Here is a 16,868-nt window from a genome sequence, read left to right on the forward strand (position 1 = left end):
ACAGGGTCTGAAATTAAGCAAAAATGCATTCGACCAGTCGTAGAGTGCTTTTTTCCTAAATGCCTCTCATACATAAATAAGTGATTTCTGTTTTACATGGAAGTCACACTATTCATTCAGTTTTTTAATTTCATGCCTATAATTCTAATACATAATGTATAAACTAAGCATGTAAGCTAATAAGTAGTATGCAAGGTAATAGGTTAGTATGCTTGCTCACACTGTACTGTCTTGAGCTAATTTCCCACTGTAGAGTTGTAGAAACACTAGAAACCAGCATAGTACAGTGACCTTCATACAGTTCAAGCATCAGTGTATTATATTCAAAACAAAAAAATTACCAATACCCCCAAATAATTCAGCAAATGGAAAATACGAATTAAGAATTTCTCATAAGAAAAAATCATTAGAGTCAAGATTCTCTTTTAAAATCAATGACAAATAAAAAAAATAATGTAAACGTTTTTAGCTAAACTCTAAAACACTGAATAAAGGCCCATAAGTACAGTAATACTTGGAATACGATCAGTTTTACTTTCAACACATAGCAGCAATTCCAGCAAAGAGATTCAGGAGACAATTTCAGAGTAGAAACTTCCACAGAGAAAATAATTCAGAGTAACTAACCCCAAAATCTTAAAAACACTTTAAAATTATGCAGAAACAAAGAGATCTGGGAATAAATTTGCCCTCAAAGTAGAGCATATATCAGTGTAGTACTTGGAAGAGAGCCAGCACTGAAGTATTCTACTGACTACCCATAGCTGGTTATACACTGGCTGAATAGCAAGTACTTTACTTGCAAGAAAGGTCCCACTGAAGTCAGCGTGACCAGTTGTATAGTAAAGTACTATTTTGACTTTCCTTTAATAAGTGTCTCAGTATCCAGGCCTTATTTTCAAAGTCACAGCAATCCCCACATACTTGTCTATGCACTATTTTGCCAAGCTGCCTTGGTTGTCCTGAACTTTGGTGTTAATTTTTTGCGTGATTTGGTAGCACAAAAATGCTGAAATATTATGAAATGGGTCATTACAGTCACAATACTTAATAAGTGCAGATAACCCAATATACCATTAATTTTCTGTCTTCAGTTAGATAATGACAGATTCCACAGTAGCCAGCTACCTCTTCATCACATAGCCTCAAAGAACAGTTACATTCTGTTCCTGCAGATATGTAAATCCTGCACATGCCCTTTCTAATATGGAAGTATTATAAAACAGAACACAAATTTTTAGCCATGAACAAGCCATGAACTTTCTTTTTACTAGCTATTTAGGACTTTGTTGTCCTATTTCTCCTTCATGTTGAAAGGAGGAAATACATGTTTTCCCTCTCCAATTTCTTTGTTCTCTCCCTCCTTAGAATGCAGCACCTTTCCTCCTTTATTCTTTTCTCCATGTCTACATTGCACTGCAGAATGTACACATACGCTAATTCTTGATTCTCTTCTTGGCCTGCACGTGGTCCATTCCACTGCACTGTCTCATTTTATGTACACTTTTTTGCTTCATCTTGTTCCCGTAAGTATTCTCTTTATTATGCCAGTTCTCCGCAATAACTCTCCTTTAATTACATGAGCATTCGGAGGTGTTATAACACTTGATAAACACTGACTAATTGGTTTTTACAACACTTCACTGAAGTTAGTAAATAGGACTTTCTTGTTTTACGGAATGAGAAATTAACATAGAAAGTTTAAGAAGCTTAATCAACCTAAGAGATCATCTCAGAGCTGGCATTACTACACCCCAAACCTTTGCTTTGCTCACTTGACCACATGATTTTGAGCTATTGCTTCCTGTGGCCACATATTTTGCTGCCTCCTCAGCAGAGGAGCCAGTTCCATTACAACCAGATGGCCTGTGGCCAAGTGACACTTTGTCGACCATCTGACACAGCACACCGTGACAGATAGCTGATAATTGCTCTTGTTTAGAATCTTTCCCCCAACACCCAGTTAAGAAATACGCAGTGATGGTACTCAAAAATATATATTATAGAATGGGTGCAGTGGGTGGCTGGTACACCTGAGTTTTCAGCCATATAAACTAGCAAAGGTGTATGAAAAGGAGATAATTTAGAAGCTAATATTCAGCCTGATCTTCAAAGTAGTTCTAGCAATTAGAATCTGATTCTCAAGTATCTGCAAGGCATTCAGCTGCTGACAGAGGTATGGTTTTAGAAAGTGTAACCTTTTTTAATTGAACACAACTAATATTAATTGATAACAGAAAAACAAAATCTGGTAAACAGCTGTCATTCTGACGAGCTGGTTTTCAAATAAGCTTCAATGGATTTTCTTAAAATCCATAAGCGAACAGACTATTGCCTAAATGTTAGGTTGGCAATTACTGCATGAAAGGACAAGAATACTTCTGGTCCACTTTTAAATACAATCACATTATTTCAGAAAACAGTATCAGGGATCACTACACAGAAACCACAGCTTATTAATTGCTTTGTTCAGTTATTGAAACCATAGGATCACAGGTATTTTTTGTAGTATACACTATCTGTTTGCCCTAACAAATACTGTACACTCAGTTGAGCCATCCGTTGCTTAAGTGACAGTTCCTGAATCTTCTGTTGTGTAATGTGTGTTCCCAAAATATCTATAACACATAACAAAATCTACTTTAAACGAGAGAGGATATGACAAAGTTGAACAGCTAACTAAGTACATGAAAACAGAAAGCTCTGCAGATATGATAGGGACAGGAAATACTTTGGAATAAATGATCTGAATCAGTAGTAGTTGCTCTTTTCTGCATGGAACCAATATGCTGTTTTAGGAAGCGGGGATACAGTACCTACTGCTCTAACAGCTCTCACTAAAAATCACAATTACTTGAAAGCAATATTAATCTCAGTGTTTTAACAGCCTGAATATAAATGTTAAAATGGAGTAACTAACTATAAAACTTCAAATGTTTCAAAAAACATCTGCAAAATGTTGTGAAATCAGTTTGTCTTACCAACACCAAGATTCAAACCTAAAAATTTGTATTTCAGAAATTTTTTCAAATTTGCTCAAATGCACTGAAAAGTGGAATAAAAATATTTTGAAAAAATCTAGAAATTTATTAGCTTTGCACAAGCTTATTAAAATGTATCACACATAAAGGGCAAAGATACACCTAATGCAAAAATGTTTAAGTACATAAAAGCTCTGTAAAATTAAAATAAACATTTAGAAAGTATTTATTGCTCAACTTCAATAATACTGAGAAATGTCTATATGTTTTTGGTGCAAAAAAAGATTTTTCAAATGTAATCAGTGGCTTAATCTGGAAATTTTAACTCTGTAATTAAAATAATTTTTGTTTCATTAAAGTGTATTACAGAGACTGATGGGTTTAGCTACACAAACAGATGCAGACTTCTCAAGAGCACTCTATACCTTGAATATGTAGCACTGAATTAACAGCCACCTAAAAGATTTCAGATATCTGAAATGCAGAAGTGCTTAAACCTAAGATCAGCTAGTTGCCTGAAGTACACCCTTTGACATGCGCAATTACCAACAACGTCTTCATTCAACTCAAAGCTTCCATCCCTTGTGTAGAGGGAAGGACACCCTAAGCAGAGAAATTTTAAGAAAAACAGAAAGACAGAAGAATGTTATGACATCTCCTGAAAGCAAAGTGATGTGACTGCCTGCCAAAACAAACAAAACGGGTAAATGCATGACTACTGCTGGGAGACGTCTGGATACCATGGAAGACAACGCACAGGACATAAAGAGAACATGTTATGAGACACACAGCTGCTAGCTAGCCCTACAGTGGAAAGTAGGTTGATATGACTATTTTGTACAAGGGATTAACAAAGATTCTAGTGTTTCTTCTGTGAGGCTGGTACTGGATGCTTTTAGTTTCTCAGTGAGATTTTCAAGACTAGTTTTGCAGATAGAAATTCATTTAAAGTAAAGTCCTAACATTTTGATAGCTAGTGGGACCTCAAGCAACAAGGCTGAAAAAATGCTTGTAGATTGAGAAAGAAAGCTTTGTCTCAAAACTACAGAAGGTGAAGGAGGCAAACTCACACAGAGGGGGAGGTGTTCACTCCTGTCCTGAACACAACTCAGCAAACTTCTCTCAGACAAGAGAGTTTTTGGTTTTGTTTTTTATATAAACTCTGGTAATTCTTCAGCAGACAACAGAAAGGTGTTAGAGCTAACTAAGAAATAAGTAACTCTCAGCATAATTTAAAGTTCACCAGGAACTGCAGCACAACTTTGATTAATATACTTCTTACATGCTTATAGCATCTAATTCATAGAGATAATGTTTTTAAAACTTCCCCCCCTCCCAAAAAGGTAGCATAATACTATGTTATCAATAATATATAGAAGTATATAAAATCAGAAGTATTACTGCTGATTATCTAGCACCACTACATTACACCAGTAAAATATCCTATGGCTAACCATTTACTGGGAACATATAATTCTGTATTTCTGATGACAATTCCAGAATTGTAAAAACGACTATATTTCTATGATTTAACACTGTTCTTCTTCCACAGTTAGTTAGTTACTTTTTTTTTTTTTTTTTTTTTTTTTTGGTAAATCATGGAGCCAGAAAAATTATACTTTTTACACTTTTTACACAGTCACAACTTCTTGAGGGCCTTTAAATAAATATTTCTATCTATTTGAATTGGCTCAATTCAATATAAAAGTAAACTATAATCCAGAATACATTTTTCTGTATTGAGTGTATACCCACAACATATCCAATAATCAATACTTCAATAACACTATTGAAAAGAATGGCAATAAACATTTAAATAAAAAAAAGTTTCGAAACAACAGCACCTTATGCATATGCAGTCCACACATAATAGGAAACCCTATATCCTTCATTTGTAAGTTAGTTACTAGTCAAGTAAGGATTTAAACAAACAAACAAACTAGTTCAGAAACCTATTTCTCCTTGAGAAAACCAAGGTAATTTTGTGTCTTGTGGACAGGCCCAAAATCTTCACCAGAAAGAAGGTCTGCATGTAAAATAGTCTATTACATAATCTTCAAAGTAAAAACACTGAATATGAAGATAACCGGAATACTTTTTATGAGAACACTGATAGCTTTTATTTCACTTTAGTTTTTCATTTTTTTTCCCAAATCTGATTCTCCTTCGAGTTCCCCCCTACTTTTTTATCCCTAATTGTATTTAATAGACTGGCAGAACTTTAATGTAATTAGCTTTTAAATATTTTCTTGAATTAAAATGATTTATTTTTCCTTTCTATATTTACAAATAACAAAACTTGGCAATTTATCTAAAGTTCTCAACGAATTTCACAGATTTTCAAAAAAAATTCAATTTGCATACTACTTGCGCTGCCATATTGACAGTATTTAAACTTCAGGTATTACAGAGACTTAGGGTGTGATTATGTTAGTGCCTCCATTTGCATGTGGGGTGCAATTTGCAGCGAACCCATTTTCTGTGCTTTGGTTTGCAACATGGAGTGCTCTCTCAGAGAACGAACAGGATTGCCTTTTGATTAAAACAAACTCAGAGATGCAGTTTGGGAACACGCCTCCTGCACCCCAACACAAATGAGCATTCAGTCCATAAGCCAGTCCAAAGATAACAAAAACCCACCCTGAAATGTATTAGTGTGGATGTCAGATGCTGAGAATTAACTATTTCATACTCCAGATTCACTCCTATTAGTTCACAGTACTTGCTACTGTAGACGAAAATCAACATTTTGAATTATAAAGTTGTAATTGTGAATGTTCAAGAACTGTTAAGCAGCAACAGCAAGAAGAAGAATGAACACACAGGTCAGACAAAGGAACCTTTCAAGACCTCATCCTAAATATAAATAGAAAGAAAAATAATCTCTTTTTATCACCTATCAAAGAGAATTTTAACGTAAACCCATGTGGGTATCCAGAATAACAAAGTATTTTTCCAGAAAGATTTTTTAGAAAGTTGCCTAAGAAAACTACCTTTTAAATATGAAATATACAGATAGATGTATTTTTTAATTCTTAAGAAAATCAGAGGCATTTTAGTCAACAAGTGTAAGCAAACCAGAAACTGATTCATCACTCAATGCTTAACTTGAAACTGTGAGGCGTTAAGCACCATGCAAATCTTACTTTAAATACTTCTAAATAATTCTGGCACCTACAGAAGTTACTGCATGCACAGTGATTCAATCTCCTCTTCGCAGTGAATACTGTTTGAATTCTGCTGCTTGTATCACATTGGGAATTTCATCTATGGGTTGTTGCTACTGAAAGAGGCCATCAATAAGCATACAAAACATTTTTTCTCTCTTTCATCCTAGGGTTTTGACATTAAATATTTAATTTAATTCTAGAAATTGGTTTGGAAGTTTAAGCTGTGTGAACCCAGAGCTTAGCACCATGATAGATGAGTCAAATAGCAATTAATCAGACAAACTTGCATGCAAATTTACTGTCATTTTCAAAGGGGTCAGGAGTTTCTAGGTAGTAAAGAGAAGATGAACGTTCTACTGAAAATCCATTAGCACTTACAGTTAAAGATATAGGGCTTGATCATGCCCTCAAATATGATGCAGACACGTATTTTTCTGATTTCTGCACAACACAGTTTGCACAAGAACAACAGGTGATTTAACAATACAAACAATAATGCATCTCAGGGCATCATTCAGCCAAAACCTCGTGAGAGTAAAATACAGAAAATGTAGTATCAATTAAAAAAATTGCTTCAGAAGTTCAAAAAGACAAACTGTAACCCCTGTTTTCAAGGAAACATTGCATTCATATTTACATATTTACTCATATTTATCACTCATAGACTAAGTATAAAAGTTAGGTATTAGAGCTCCTTAAGGCAATTTTCCTTCAGATTCTCCACTCCCAACCTACCAGCTGATTTAAAAAACACTGCACCTCATGCAACCAAAGCCTGAAGTCAAACTGAGGAACAAGCTACAAGATACTCCCTTTCACAAGTGAAATTCTGACTCTAGGGAAATCACAGGGAGTTTCATTCACTACCAACAAATACCTGTCTACAAAGAAACCCCAACCAAGGCAACGGACCAAATAACACTGCACATACAGATGTCCCCAAATTTTCTCAGCCTCAGCTCTTATCACTCTGCCTGAAGATCTCATGTCTCCTCAGCTTTCTTAATGTTTTGAGAAATTAGAGCTATAGGCAATGACTAAACAAAATCATAGAGCATTATGATGAAACTTTAAATAGGTGTTACTCTTTTGTTAATACCCAAAGCAAAGTATCAAGAGTTTGGCTAATTTCCTCACTATTGGGCTCTAGTGGACTATAATTCTTGCTTCAGAAGAAAGAAAAAAATACTTTACACATCTTCTGAACGTAGCCAAATATTTAACTGAGCATTCCCCTGGAAAATATCCACATTCTAGGTAGCACAAATATACCTGAGGTAAAGAGTTAGGGCATACCTAACATTTTAGAAAGTAAAGAATTACTATCATTTTTCTACTTAAGTATCAGTTCATTTTTAGAAGAATAATGCAGCCAAGTAGGAAAGAATCTTCCCTTTGGTAAGATGCAAAAGATTCAGTACCTCTTCAGTATCAAGCCCAAAAGTTTTATGCAAGACTTTGGCACTCTAAGCCTTTCAGCCACAGAGGTCACTAGTTCTGTTTGGCATTTCTGAAAATTCTGTAGCCAACGAGATTCACTTAGTCTATGCAGAGAAACAGCAACAAAAACAGGGATTTAATCGGTTTACTGTAACATGGGCTTCCTAAAACATGCATTGAGTCAAACTTTGCAAGGATTACCTTTATTCACATACACAGAGAATCAAATGTGACATCATAAAGCATTTGTCCACTGCCATAGGACCAAATAGAAAACTAATACAGATAATCATAACAATTGCTCATATGGCTTGGCTTTTTGCGATCTTTCTTCAGGATGCCTTTTACTCAGCTTTACCTCCAAAGTGAAGTCTGTGAGGTTTACCTGAGTCCACCAGCACAGTGATGATCAACCTGGCAACCATTTTTTTTCCAACTCCTGCTTGTTCTATCCCCTCTCCCCTCCGTAACAGCATAATTTTTAATGTTAAATTTTTTAAAAAATTTCTATTTTGTATTTTCCCCATATTCTTATTTATTTCTCTCAGGGCTCAAACTAAATTTGAAGAGTAAGAGGGGCAACTTACAGACAGTTTTTAAAACTACGCCCTTTAGTTTTCTGTCTCATCTCTTTCTGCTTACCTTTCCTGCTAGCAAGTAACTTCCCCTCACTCATTTATCTGCTACCACTTAGAGAAAATGAGGGCAACAGGAACTTGCTCTTTCCCTCCCAAAGGAAATCAGGCATAAGAGGGAATTAACTTGGATCCTCAAGTAACAATAAACATCCCCTTTACCTCCACTTCCCTTCTCAAACAAGCCTGGGACCAAATTCATCAATACCCCACAGCAGCTGTCAGGTCCAAAAAGAATTGTGAATATAGTGTCCTACCTCTCTCCTCTTCTGCCTTTCCCAAATATTAGAAGCAAGTGAAGAGGTAGTAGCAGAAGCATCCTAGCAGAGCAGCTAGGACACTGTCAAATATGCTCTTGCCAAACAAGAACTCAGTCTATATCCTTAGCCAGGAAGTATCAAAGGGAAAAAACAAACAAACAAACAAACAAACAAAAAGCACAGAGTTTAACACTGATGTGTTAATTCAAACAATCATTAAAAAATAATATTCCAAACCACGGTTTGGGTTGAAAAGCAATTATCTCCGAGATAAAGCAGTCATGCAGCATTGCAACCTTCATCTGAGTATTCCCCCTGAAATGGTCTGAGATCTGTAAGTCATTTTTTTCTTTTACACATGCTTTTGTTGTTTTTACAGTTAATACAGCTTCTGGGTTTACTACTTTAACAAGGCCTGTTCGCTCATGTGTACTGAGAATGCCTTAATGCTCTGGGAATTACAGATAACAGGGTTCTACAACTCATTTGGTGTACAAGGAGGTAAAATGCTTGAGAAGAAGCTAAAAAAAAAAAAAAAAAAAAAGGAAGAAGCTGGCTTGTTGTGGCTACTGACATTTATCAGTTATTAGTCATTAGTCGAAACCCATAACGATGGGCAGTCAAGCATAGCACTTCTCGTCTTTGTTTTCAGCGAGGATAAACTGCTGTTTGTTGCCAAACAGTGCCTCAGATTGGAGAAAGGTACTTAAACTTGCTTCAGATGAGCAACTGGGTGCATGCCAATTTTTACATGAACAGTCATATGCATGTTCCTGCACAGCAGGATGTGATCAAACTATTCAAAGCTGTAAAACCAGGTTTGCTTGCCAGTTATGTTATTGCTTCAAGATCAGGGTATTAGAGACGACACTTCACTGGCCACGAAACCACTGCTTTTCTTCAGCAAAAAATTCTACACCTTTAATATTTAAAATTCTGTATAGCAACAGACTGTTTCCAATTACAAAATATCTACAGAATTAAAATTAGGACTGAAAACATATCAAACATATGACATTCTGAACTATAAGCCATACTATTATTTAGTTTCTTTAAAATCACTTCCTTCAAGCTGTACCAATTACAGGGTCTCTTTTCTTTTCTAATACAGAAAAAAAGTTACTGCAATGACTTACTCAAGTCCCCAGCTTCAGCTGCCAACCCTTTAATCATATTAACATTCCTGTCCATAAGGTGTGATGTACTTAATAGGTGCTTGCCAGTTTGAGACATTGCACTGCATTGCCTCCTGCTGGAAACATATTCTTTAAAGTATTTTATGAAGTTTTATGTGACTTTATAATGTGACTATGGCCATATTTAATTTCTATCAAATGTTTGTCACTAATCTGAATACTCAAGCAAGCAAGACTTTTGAAGGCAGGCAGAATGGTATTACGACCCATTGGACAAATAAGTTTTTTCCTTGAGTGGATTAAGACAAAACTTACTTAATATTGTAGACAAACTGATTTTTTTTATTTCTCATGACAGTCAACATTTTACTCTGTTTCCTTTCCAGAGGGTCAGTCATAAAACAGACACAAGGTCCCCAGTATAACACAATACCTGTTCACTAACAAATATATCTTGGCAAATATAACCAAACAGTTGAGTTTGTTTTTTTAAGGGGGCTGGTACAGGAGAATATGGATGTCAATGTTTAGCCATGCTTTAGTTGTTTGTTTTTTATTCACTTGAAAATACATACTAAAAGTAGTATCAAATATTTGAGTTTATACCACTTTATTTGTTTTCACACATACAAAAAGTAGTTTGCATATTTGCTCAGCAATGTAGTGAATGATCTAAGATTACATACACATGTGCAGCTCAATAAAGTGATAACAGTGCCTCTAGCTGCTCCTAATATGGTGTGATATTCACATTTGAAATATCAAAAAAGATGGAGGGGTGCTTAGGTACTATGGCTCAAAAAGAGCTTATTCATACATTTCATAGACATGGACAGCACTTTTCATCTTTTCAAGAATAAAAAAAAATTAAAGAAAATTCAAATAAGAGAATCACAACTAGTTAACCATCTTAAAGCAGTTGTACAACAGCAGTCCAGTAAAACACAACTTCACAGTATAACCAGCAGGGAAGTTATTGTGAAACTATGCTTGAAACACTAGTTGAAGACAGCCTGTAATTTTCTGGTCACAGGAGATGCACAGTTTATAGAATATCCATTCTCTAGGAAGGTTAAATAGTCCTTAGCTGAAATCAAAGCAATGAGTTAGCGCTGCAGACTTCTGTGTTATTGTTGCTTACAGAGAAAAATCAGAAACCCTACAAGTTATACCCCCAAAACTGGATGCTAGCTGTATTCATTGTGCTTAATTGTCAACTGTCAGGTTATTGTGAAGAAAAACATTAAGAAAGATAATAGATGCAGCTTCACTAAATACAACCTGTGCAAACCCTTAGTAATCAGATAGACAGTTCTCTCTCACATAGAATTGGTTATGTGGGTCACTCAAACAACATTGCTGTCTCCAGCACCATACAATAACTAGTAGAAACAGAGCAATGTAGTTTTTACGAAATGCATCATGAAGCATTTAGCTTCCACTGCCCAATGACCTCTGAACATTTAAAATGCCATTTTCCAGAGGTCAGCCACAGCATATTACAGTGTACTCTACTTCTGCTTTGTCTCAGCCTATTCTTACCAGGACTCCCTCGTATTTGATGTCACCTCCCATGAAAAGAGAAAGATTTTAACTTGCAGATGTTATGAATACCTGAGGCAGCCTCAGATCTAACTTCTAATAATTTACATTTGTTATGCTAAGCATATACACTCCCTGAATTATATCCAGTCCCTTTGTGGTCTAACGCAGGAATCCCTCTTCTATTGTTCTCGCTGTTAGCACTGTAATAACTACCGCTATTGCAATGTTAACAAAAGACTACTAGTAATTCAAGTATGGTACGAATTCCCAAGGAACCATCAAGTGAGAAATGCAGGTTGAAATGGTAGCTTCAGTTCCAAGGATCTATTTTACAGATTCAATAGTCACAGCCATGAAAGCATCACAGTTATGGAAACACAATGCAAGCTCAATAGAGTTCTAGTAGTAACAGTTAGTTTAAAACAACGGTATTGTAATTTGCAAGCAGTATCAATCAGAGCAGTACTGCTTAATACCAAATGCTGATACAAGAAATCTTGGTTTGTGGGGGTTTTACTGTTTACTTTCTTCATTTATTTTTAACTGCACCACCTACTTGACATTATCTGTGCATTGTGCTCACAGACCTACAAGCTGGCTTTGCTGGCTGCGGCATTTGAGCCATTACTATGCAAAATAATGATCTGTTATTAATTTCCATGCTAATTACGTGGAAAAGAGACTTCTTCTATACATATGTCTGTAAATTACACTTTAAGTGAAGAGCTTATTAAAATATACCTTATAATGCCCTACAATAATATTCAGAAGTTCACAAAAGTTTAATGGTCCAAGTATGTCTGAAAGCACACTTTGACATTGTAACAAAAAACTGACGAAATGTGAATATACCAAAGGATCCTTCTCCTTTGCTGAAAGCTTTTCTCTTACCAGCTGCCCAGTTCTCAAATGTCCTGTTTAAAGATGAAATGCAGTCATAATTAAAAAATAAAGAGCATAAACTTTTGGCAGGACTGTTGGATGTTCACCAGAAGCCAGGTCGCTTATCATTATTATAAAAAGCAAAAGAAAGCAGAGTGAAAAGATAAAGCTGCAACATTAACATGCACTGCAGTGGATAAATGTATAAAGCATTTTAAGCACCAAGCAGATAGGGCTTTCCAAGTTAAAATAGGATAGAACTAAAAATTATAATGATTGCAAAAAAGTGAAAACTTCAGGGTGTAGAGAAGCGATTCTTTTATCGGGTGGCCTCTCAATACAATGTAAATTCAACCAACATTATCAATACCAGTCAACATCACAAACCTGACTTTCGATTTAGCAGAAGTTATTTAATTGCGGGCTAACTTGGATACTGTACATTGAGGTAAGATTTGTATTTTCCATTTTGAAGCACGAGCCAGATGAAACTTCTTGCCTGGGATGAATGCATAAGGAGTTTCATCCAGTCTAAAATCTCTCAAGAGCTATACTCCCCATCTGCTCTGCTTCTCCCTACAGCTTATTCCCATCGATCTTAATCCAGTTTTTATCAGAAGGCAACATCAAGAGGAAAGAAAATTGTGGAAAGAAACCCCGAACAACTCTACTGTACGATGTGAGAACCAAGGAGACTTTATCCATGATAAAGAGAATGAAAATAGCATTCTGGGAAAATAGAAAAGTGAAAGGAATCGGTGAAAGGACACCAGCTTCTAGTAGCCTATGTAGCAGAAGCATGAGACATTGAAAATCAAGGCCCACATGATGATTTTCACCTCCTGAATGTAAAGGAACAAAGGGAGGACTTGCTTGTTTTGCTGCATGCAGCATTATTTCCCTTTAATGCATATTTCTGCCACTTATAATTTTAACTCTTTACAACTCCCTGAGGTCCAGTTAGCTGTGGTTTGATGCTTTACAGCACTATAGCATCCCACAAAACTGAGCCGTTAGTAGCTTTTTACATTGGTCAGTATACTGAAAGCTATTTTGTTTTAAAAATGGAGACAGTGACTGCATGTAAAACATACAAAAATAAACTTGCTTGTGAAATATACTTACACTATTTTAATGAGCACTCCTACCATGCAGAAACAATTGCTCCTTAATCAGACATTTGCCATAAATGCAGTCTTTTAGGTTTGCAATAGGGAAAAGAAAATGAAGCAATTTTCTTCCCCAGAAGTAAAGCAAGAAAAAAAAAAAGAAATTTGATATAGAGTGATTATATACTTCTAGAGACTTACTTGAGACAAAGCAGCATCCCGTTGTTCTATCACTGCATTCATCTCCTCAGCTACTATTTTCTTTTTATGTTCTTTGGTCCTGTGTATTCGATTCAGAATTATAGCTCCATTCTTCAGTATATCTATGCCAGTGTCTGCATTGTTTATTCTGTTCAGTAATTCCTGTAATGTCTACCAACAGCATTATATGTTAGTCAGACATGAAGTTTTAATATATTTTATTTAATATAGGGTTTTAATTAATAGGCACATGTGAATTGTAAATTGACTGAGTGAAGTTATTGAATTTTCATATTGCAGCAAAGATGTACATTATTAGTGTGTCAATTCTTCTTTTTCCCACATCTTAGTTCTTGAAACCCACTCAATTGAACTTAAGCCTCTAAGATATAAGACTGACATCAAGAAATCTCCTCAGAGAATGGCTTACCATGTCATTTTCTTCAGGGTTAATATTTTCTAGCCTAGAAAAAAGGGACACAGAAAGCCTGATCAGTAGCATTTCCTTAGTGCAGCAAAATGAGTTCGCTTTTTAAATCTTTAGAACCTCAAGTAATTTCATTCTACTAGTCTTTAGAGTCAACCATGACACTGAACATATTAAAGTGCCACCTGCTCGACTCCATCTTTCAATAATGCTCCATATCTTCAGCACTGACTTCAGACTGTTAAGTTATTAATGTTTACTGCTCTATATGACTACAAGGATCAATTGTTCATATGTGCTTAGATGAAGAAAGTTCCCCAGTGATAGAAGTGACTGATGCTCTTATTTTATTTATTTCTGGACTTACAACTTTTACTTGATGTTGTGTTTTTGTTTTTACTGCTCCCCAAATGAAACAGGACAGGACTTCAAAAAAAAAAAAAAAAAAATTCTCCACAAAAGTCATTTGCCACCTCCCTCTGCCAAAAGGAGAAAAACAAGTAGTTGAAGTTTCCTTAAAGATATACTTCTTTTATGTTTTGCATAAAATAGCACATTAAGCCAATTTTCTGCAAGGCCATATTTTAATTCTGCTGGCACTTCCCCACTTTTTATTTCAAGAGAACATGTAATTTAACTATTAAATATAAAGATGATACGAGGAATTTAGTCATACACAATTGAACACCAGCTGTGCAAAAGCAACGAGTGATAGCACAAACACCTAATATGTATGCATTTTATTTTACCTAAGATAAGTTATATGGGCAGCATATTACTTACAATATGAATGTGCATTTTAAAATGGAAGAGACCTCTTCAATATTTTTAATGTGCTTATTTAAGCATATTAGAAAGTTACATTTCCACTCCATTGCTAATTAGTTTATTAACAATACATTTATTAAAAGTAAGCCTGTCACAGACTAGTATAGAATGTTTTAAAAGACAACAGTAGTCATTAAACAATGCCACACAACTTATTCAGTGCTGAGAGATGCTGCTTTGAGGCCAAGATTTAAGCCATCAAACATTGTACAACACTTGATAGCACACTAACATTTCACCTTAAAGTGTTAGTTACCAGTTACTGGTCCATATGGCACAGTAAATCAGCCAATACGGAAATCGACCCTTTTAATCAAAAAGAAATAATAACAGAATATACTACCAGTGTATGATAGTTGGCATATTTACATAGAGCTTGCAAGCAAGTAACTACTTCCAACATACCCAGTCAGCATTAGACCTAAACCAAACAAAATAAAAGCTAACCTTTGCTGGGTTTGACTCATATTCATAAAGTATCACAAACCAAAACATGACAGACACTTGAGTCCAGATTCTCACAACTGAGTTGGCTCCTTGTAAAGTTCCTGCTTTAGGTTCTTATACTGCTCTGCTCTGAGTTCCACTTAGCATGGGACTTAATAGGGGTCTCCAGCAAGTCTGTATTCACAATGAAGCGTATTTGTCAAAAAAACTGGCAGGACTGACCTGGCTTCACCAGAGGGTTTCTCCCCTGCTAAAAGCGTGGGTCAACAAAATCACTCAGCCAAGCATCAGGCTGGGTGGGGAGGATAAAGGGGGAGAAAATGAAGGAAGGGAAAAAGAACAGGAACTTTCACCATAAATGTAGCCCTTCTGCTGCCACAAGACATCTGTCTGTAGGCATACATACACCCCCTAAAATCTTGGTATTTTTTTTAAACATGCATTTGCCTAGTTCCTCTCCCTAGGCTGTGCACAGGCAATAAGTGACCCTTAGTTCTCTCATGATTTGAAACAGCAGTAAGCAAGGATTCCTTTTTCTTCTATTTTTACACACATTCCCCTGAAGTATCCCCTAGAGGTGACAGGATTGAAAGAGTTTCAGCTGTTACAGTTAAACAGTGACAACAAAACTGCTCTAGCAGCTAATTTAAATTTTATTGGTAAAAGTTGGCAGGCTGCTTAATATTGCCCTCTTGTAAAAATCTCTGATTGGAACAGGTCCAAAGCAGATGGGGGGAGTGACTTGTGCTCTAAAACTTGACAAGGGTGGCAAAGTAGCCAATGGACTTTACAAAGAAATGCCCTATGTGCTCCATTTGATGTTCTCTGAGGTGAGAGGTTGACCTTTTGAACAACCAGCACCAGGAAGAAAATAACGGTGAGTTATTATCTAGTTCCAAGATTCCAGAACAAACCCAAAAACTAAATAAAATAAACTAAGTTCCTCATGGCTCATCCCATCACCTCTGCTCCTTCCAAAGGACTAGAAGAGTGGTGAGATGGACTCGGGGGGGAGGGGCAGAATCCATTCAGCCACAGTATGAAACTTTACAACAGAGAGTCTGAGAAAAGTAATTTTTTTCCTGAAGTTCACTCTGCTTCTGAGAAGGCACCAGGTAAAAATAATGGCTTACTTAAAATGAATAGTGAGACAAAGTTTAATGGTAAATTAGAGGTGAGGTTTTAGAGTCATTCTATTCTTGTGAATATTGCAGAGGTCAGCTGACCCCTAAGCACCTCAAATTGACTCTTCCTGAGAAACTAACAATAAGTAGAAAGACTAGTAACAGAATGAAGTGCTAGAGAAGCAAACGTTTTAAGCGAGGCTCAAAAGGACTATTGATATTACATGAGTTTTGGTTAATGAACATACTTGAACACACAGGAGGTGACAGTGACTGATGGAAATGCTGATTTCTCGATTGTAATGAATTCAGCATGTTTGCAGCACAATCCTGACTTGCTCCTCCATTGCCACATGCCAGATATCCAGGTAGAAGTAGAGATGAATAACTTGTCACCTCACCACAGTTAGTCAAGACCCTTGGTGTTCTGAAAAGCCTAACTAGTGGAGCTTTGTTTCAGCAGGAATCCTGTCCCCAGTGTAAATCACAGCTATTTCTTCTTTGCTAGGTGTACAGCTGCATGAACATAAGCATCCTATAAACTTAGAACAACTGAGCCTGAAGAAAAGCAACTGAGCCTGATGGAAGCAAGCATCCATTCTTGATTCTGAAATCCTCAAAGATTTCAAAAATAACAAAGAGCTTTCTTCAAAGAAAACAAAAAAATCACAATAAACAAAGCT

At 36.0% G+C, this 16,868-nt stretch overlaps 1 protein-coding gene across 5 annotated transcripts in view; it reads right to left on the reverse strand.

Annotated features, from left to right (window-relative positions):
* Positions 1-16,868, reverse strand: part of MIPOL1 (mirror-image polydactyly 1) — a 197,764-nt gene that overhangs the window by 110,653 nt on the left and 70,243 nt on the right. For all 5 annotated transcript variants that reach the window (XM_026120291.2, XM_064512345.1, XM_026120285.2 and 2 more), the window contains 2 exons: positions 13,790-13,823; positions 13,360-13,530 (listed from right to left, as the gene is read on the reverse strand). In XM_026120291.2, the coding sequence (XP_025976076.1) occupies positions 13,360-13,530; positions 13,790-13,823 (205 nt within the window). The remainder of the gene's footprint in view (positions 1-13,359; positions 13,531-13,789; positions 13,824-16,868) is intronic.

This window comes from Dromaius novaehollandiae, chromosome 5, assembly GCF_036370855.1.
Source record: "Dromaius novaehollandiae isolate bDroNov1 chromosome 5, bDroNov1.hap1, whole genome shotgun sequence".
Taxonomy (NCBI): Eukaryota; Metazoa; Chordata; class Aves; order Casuariiformes; family Dromaiidae; genus Dromaius; species Dromaius novaehollandiae.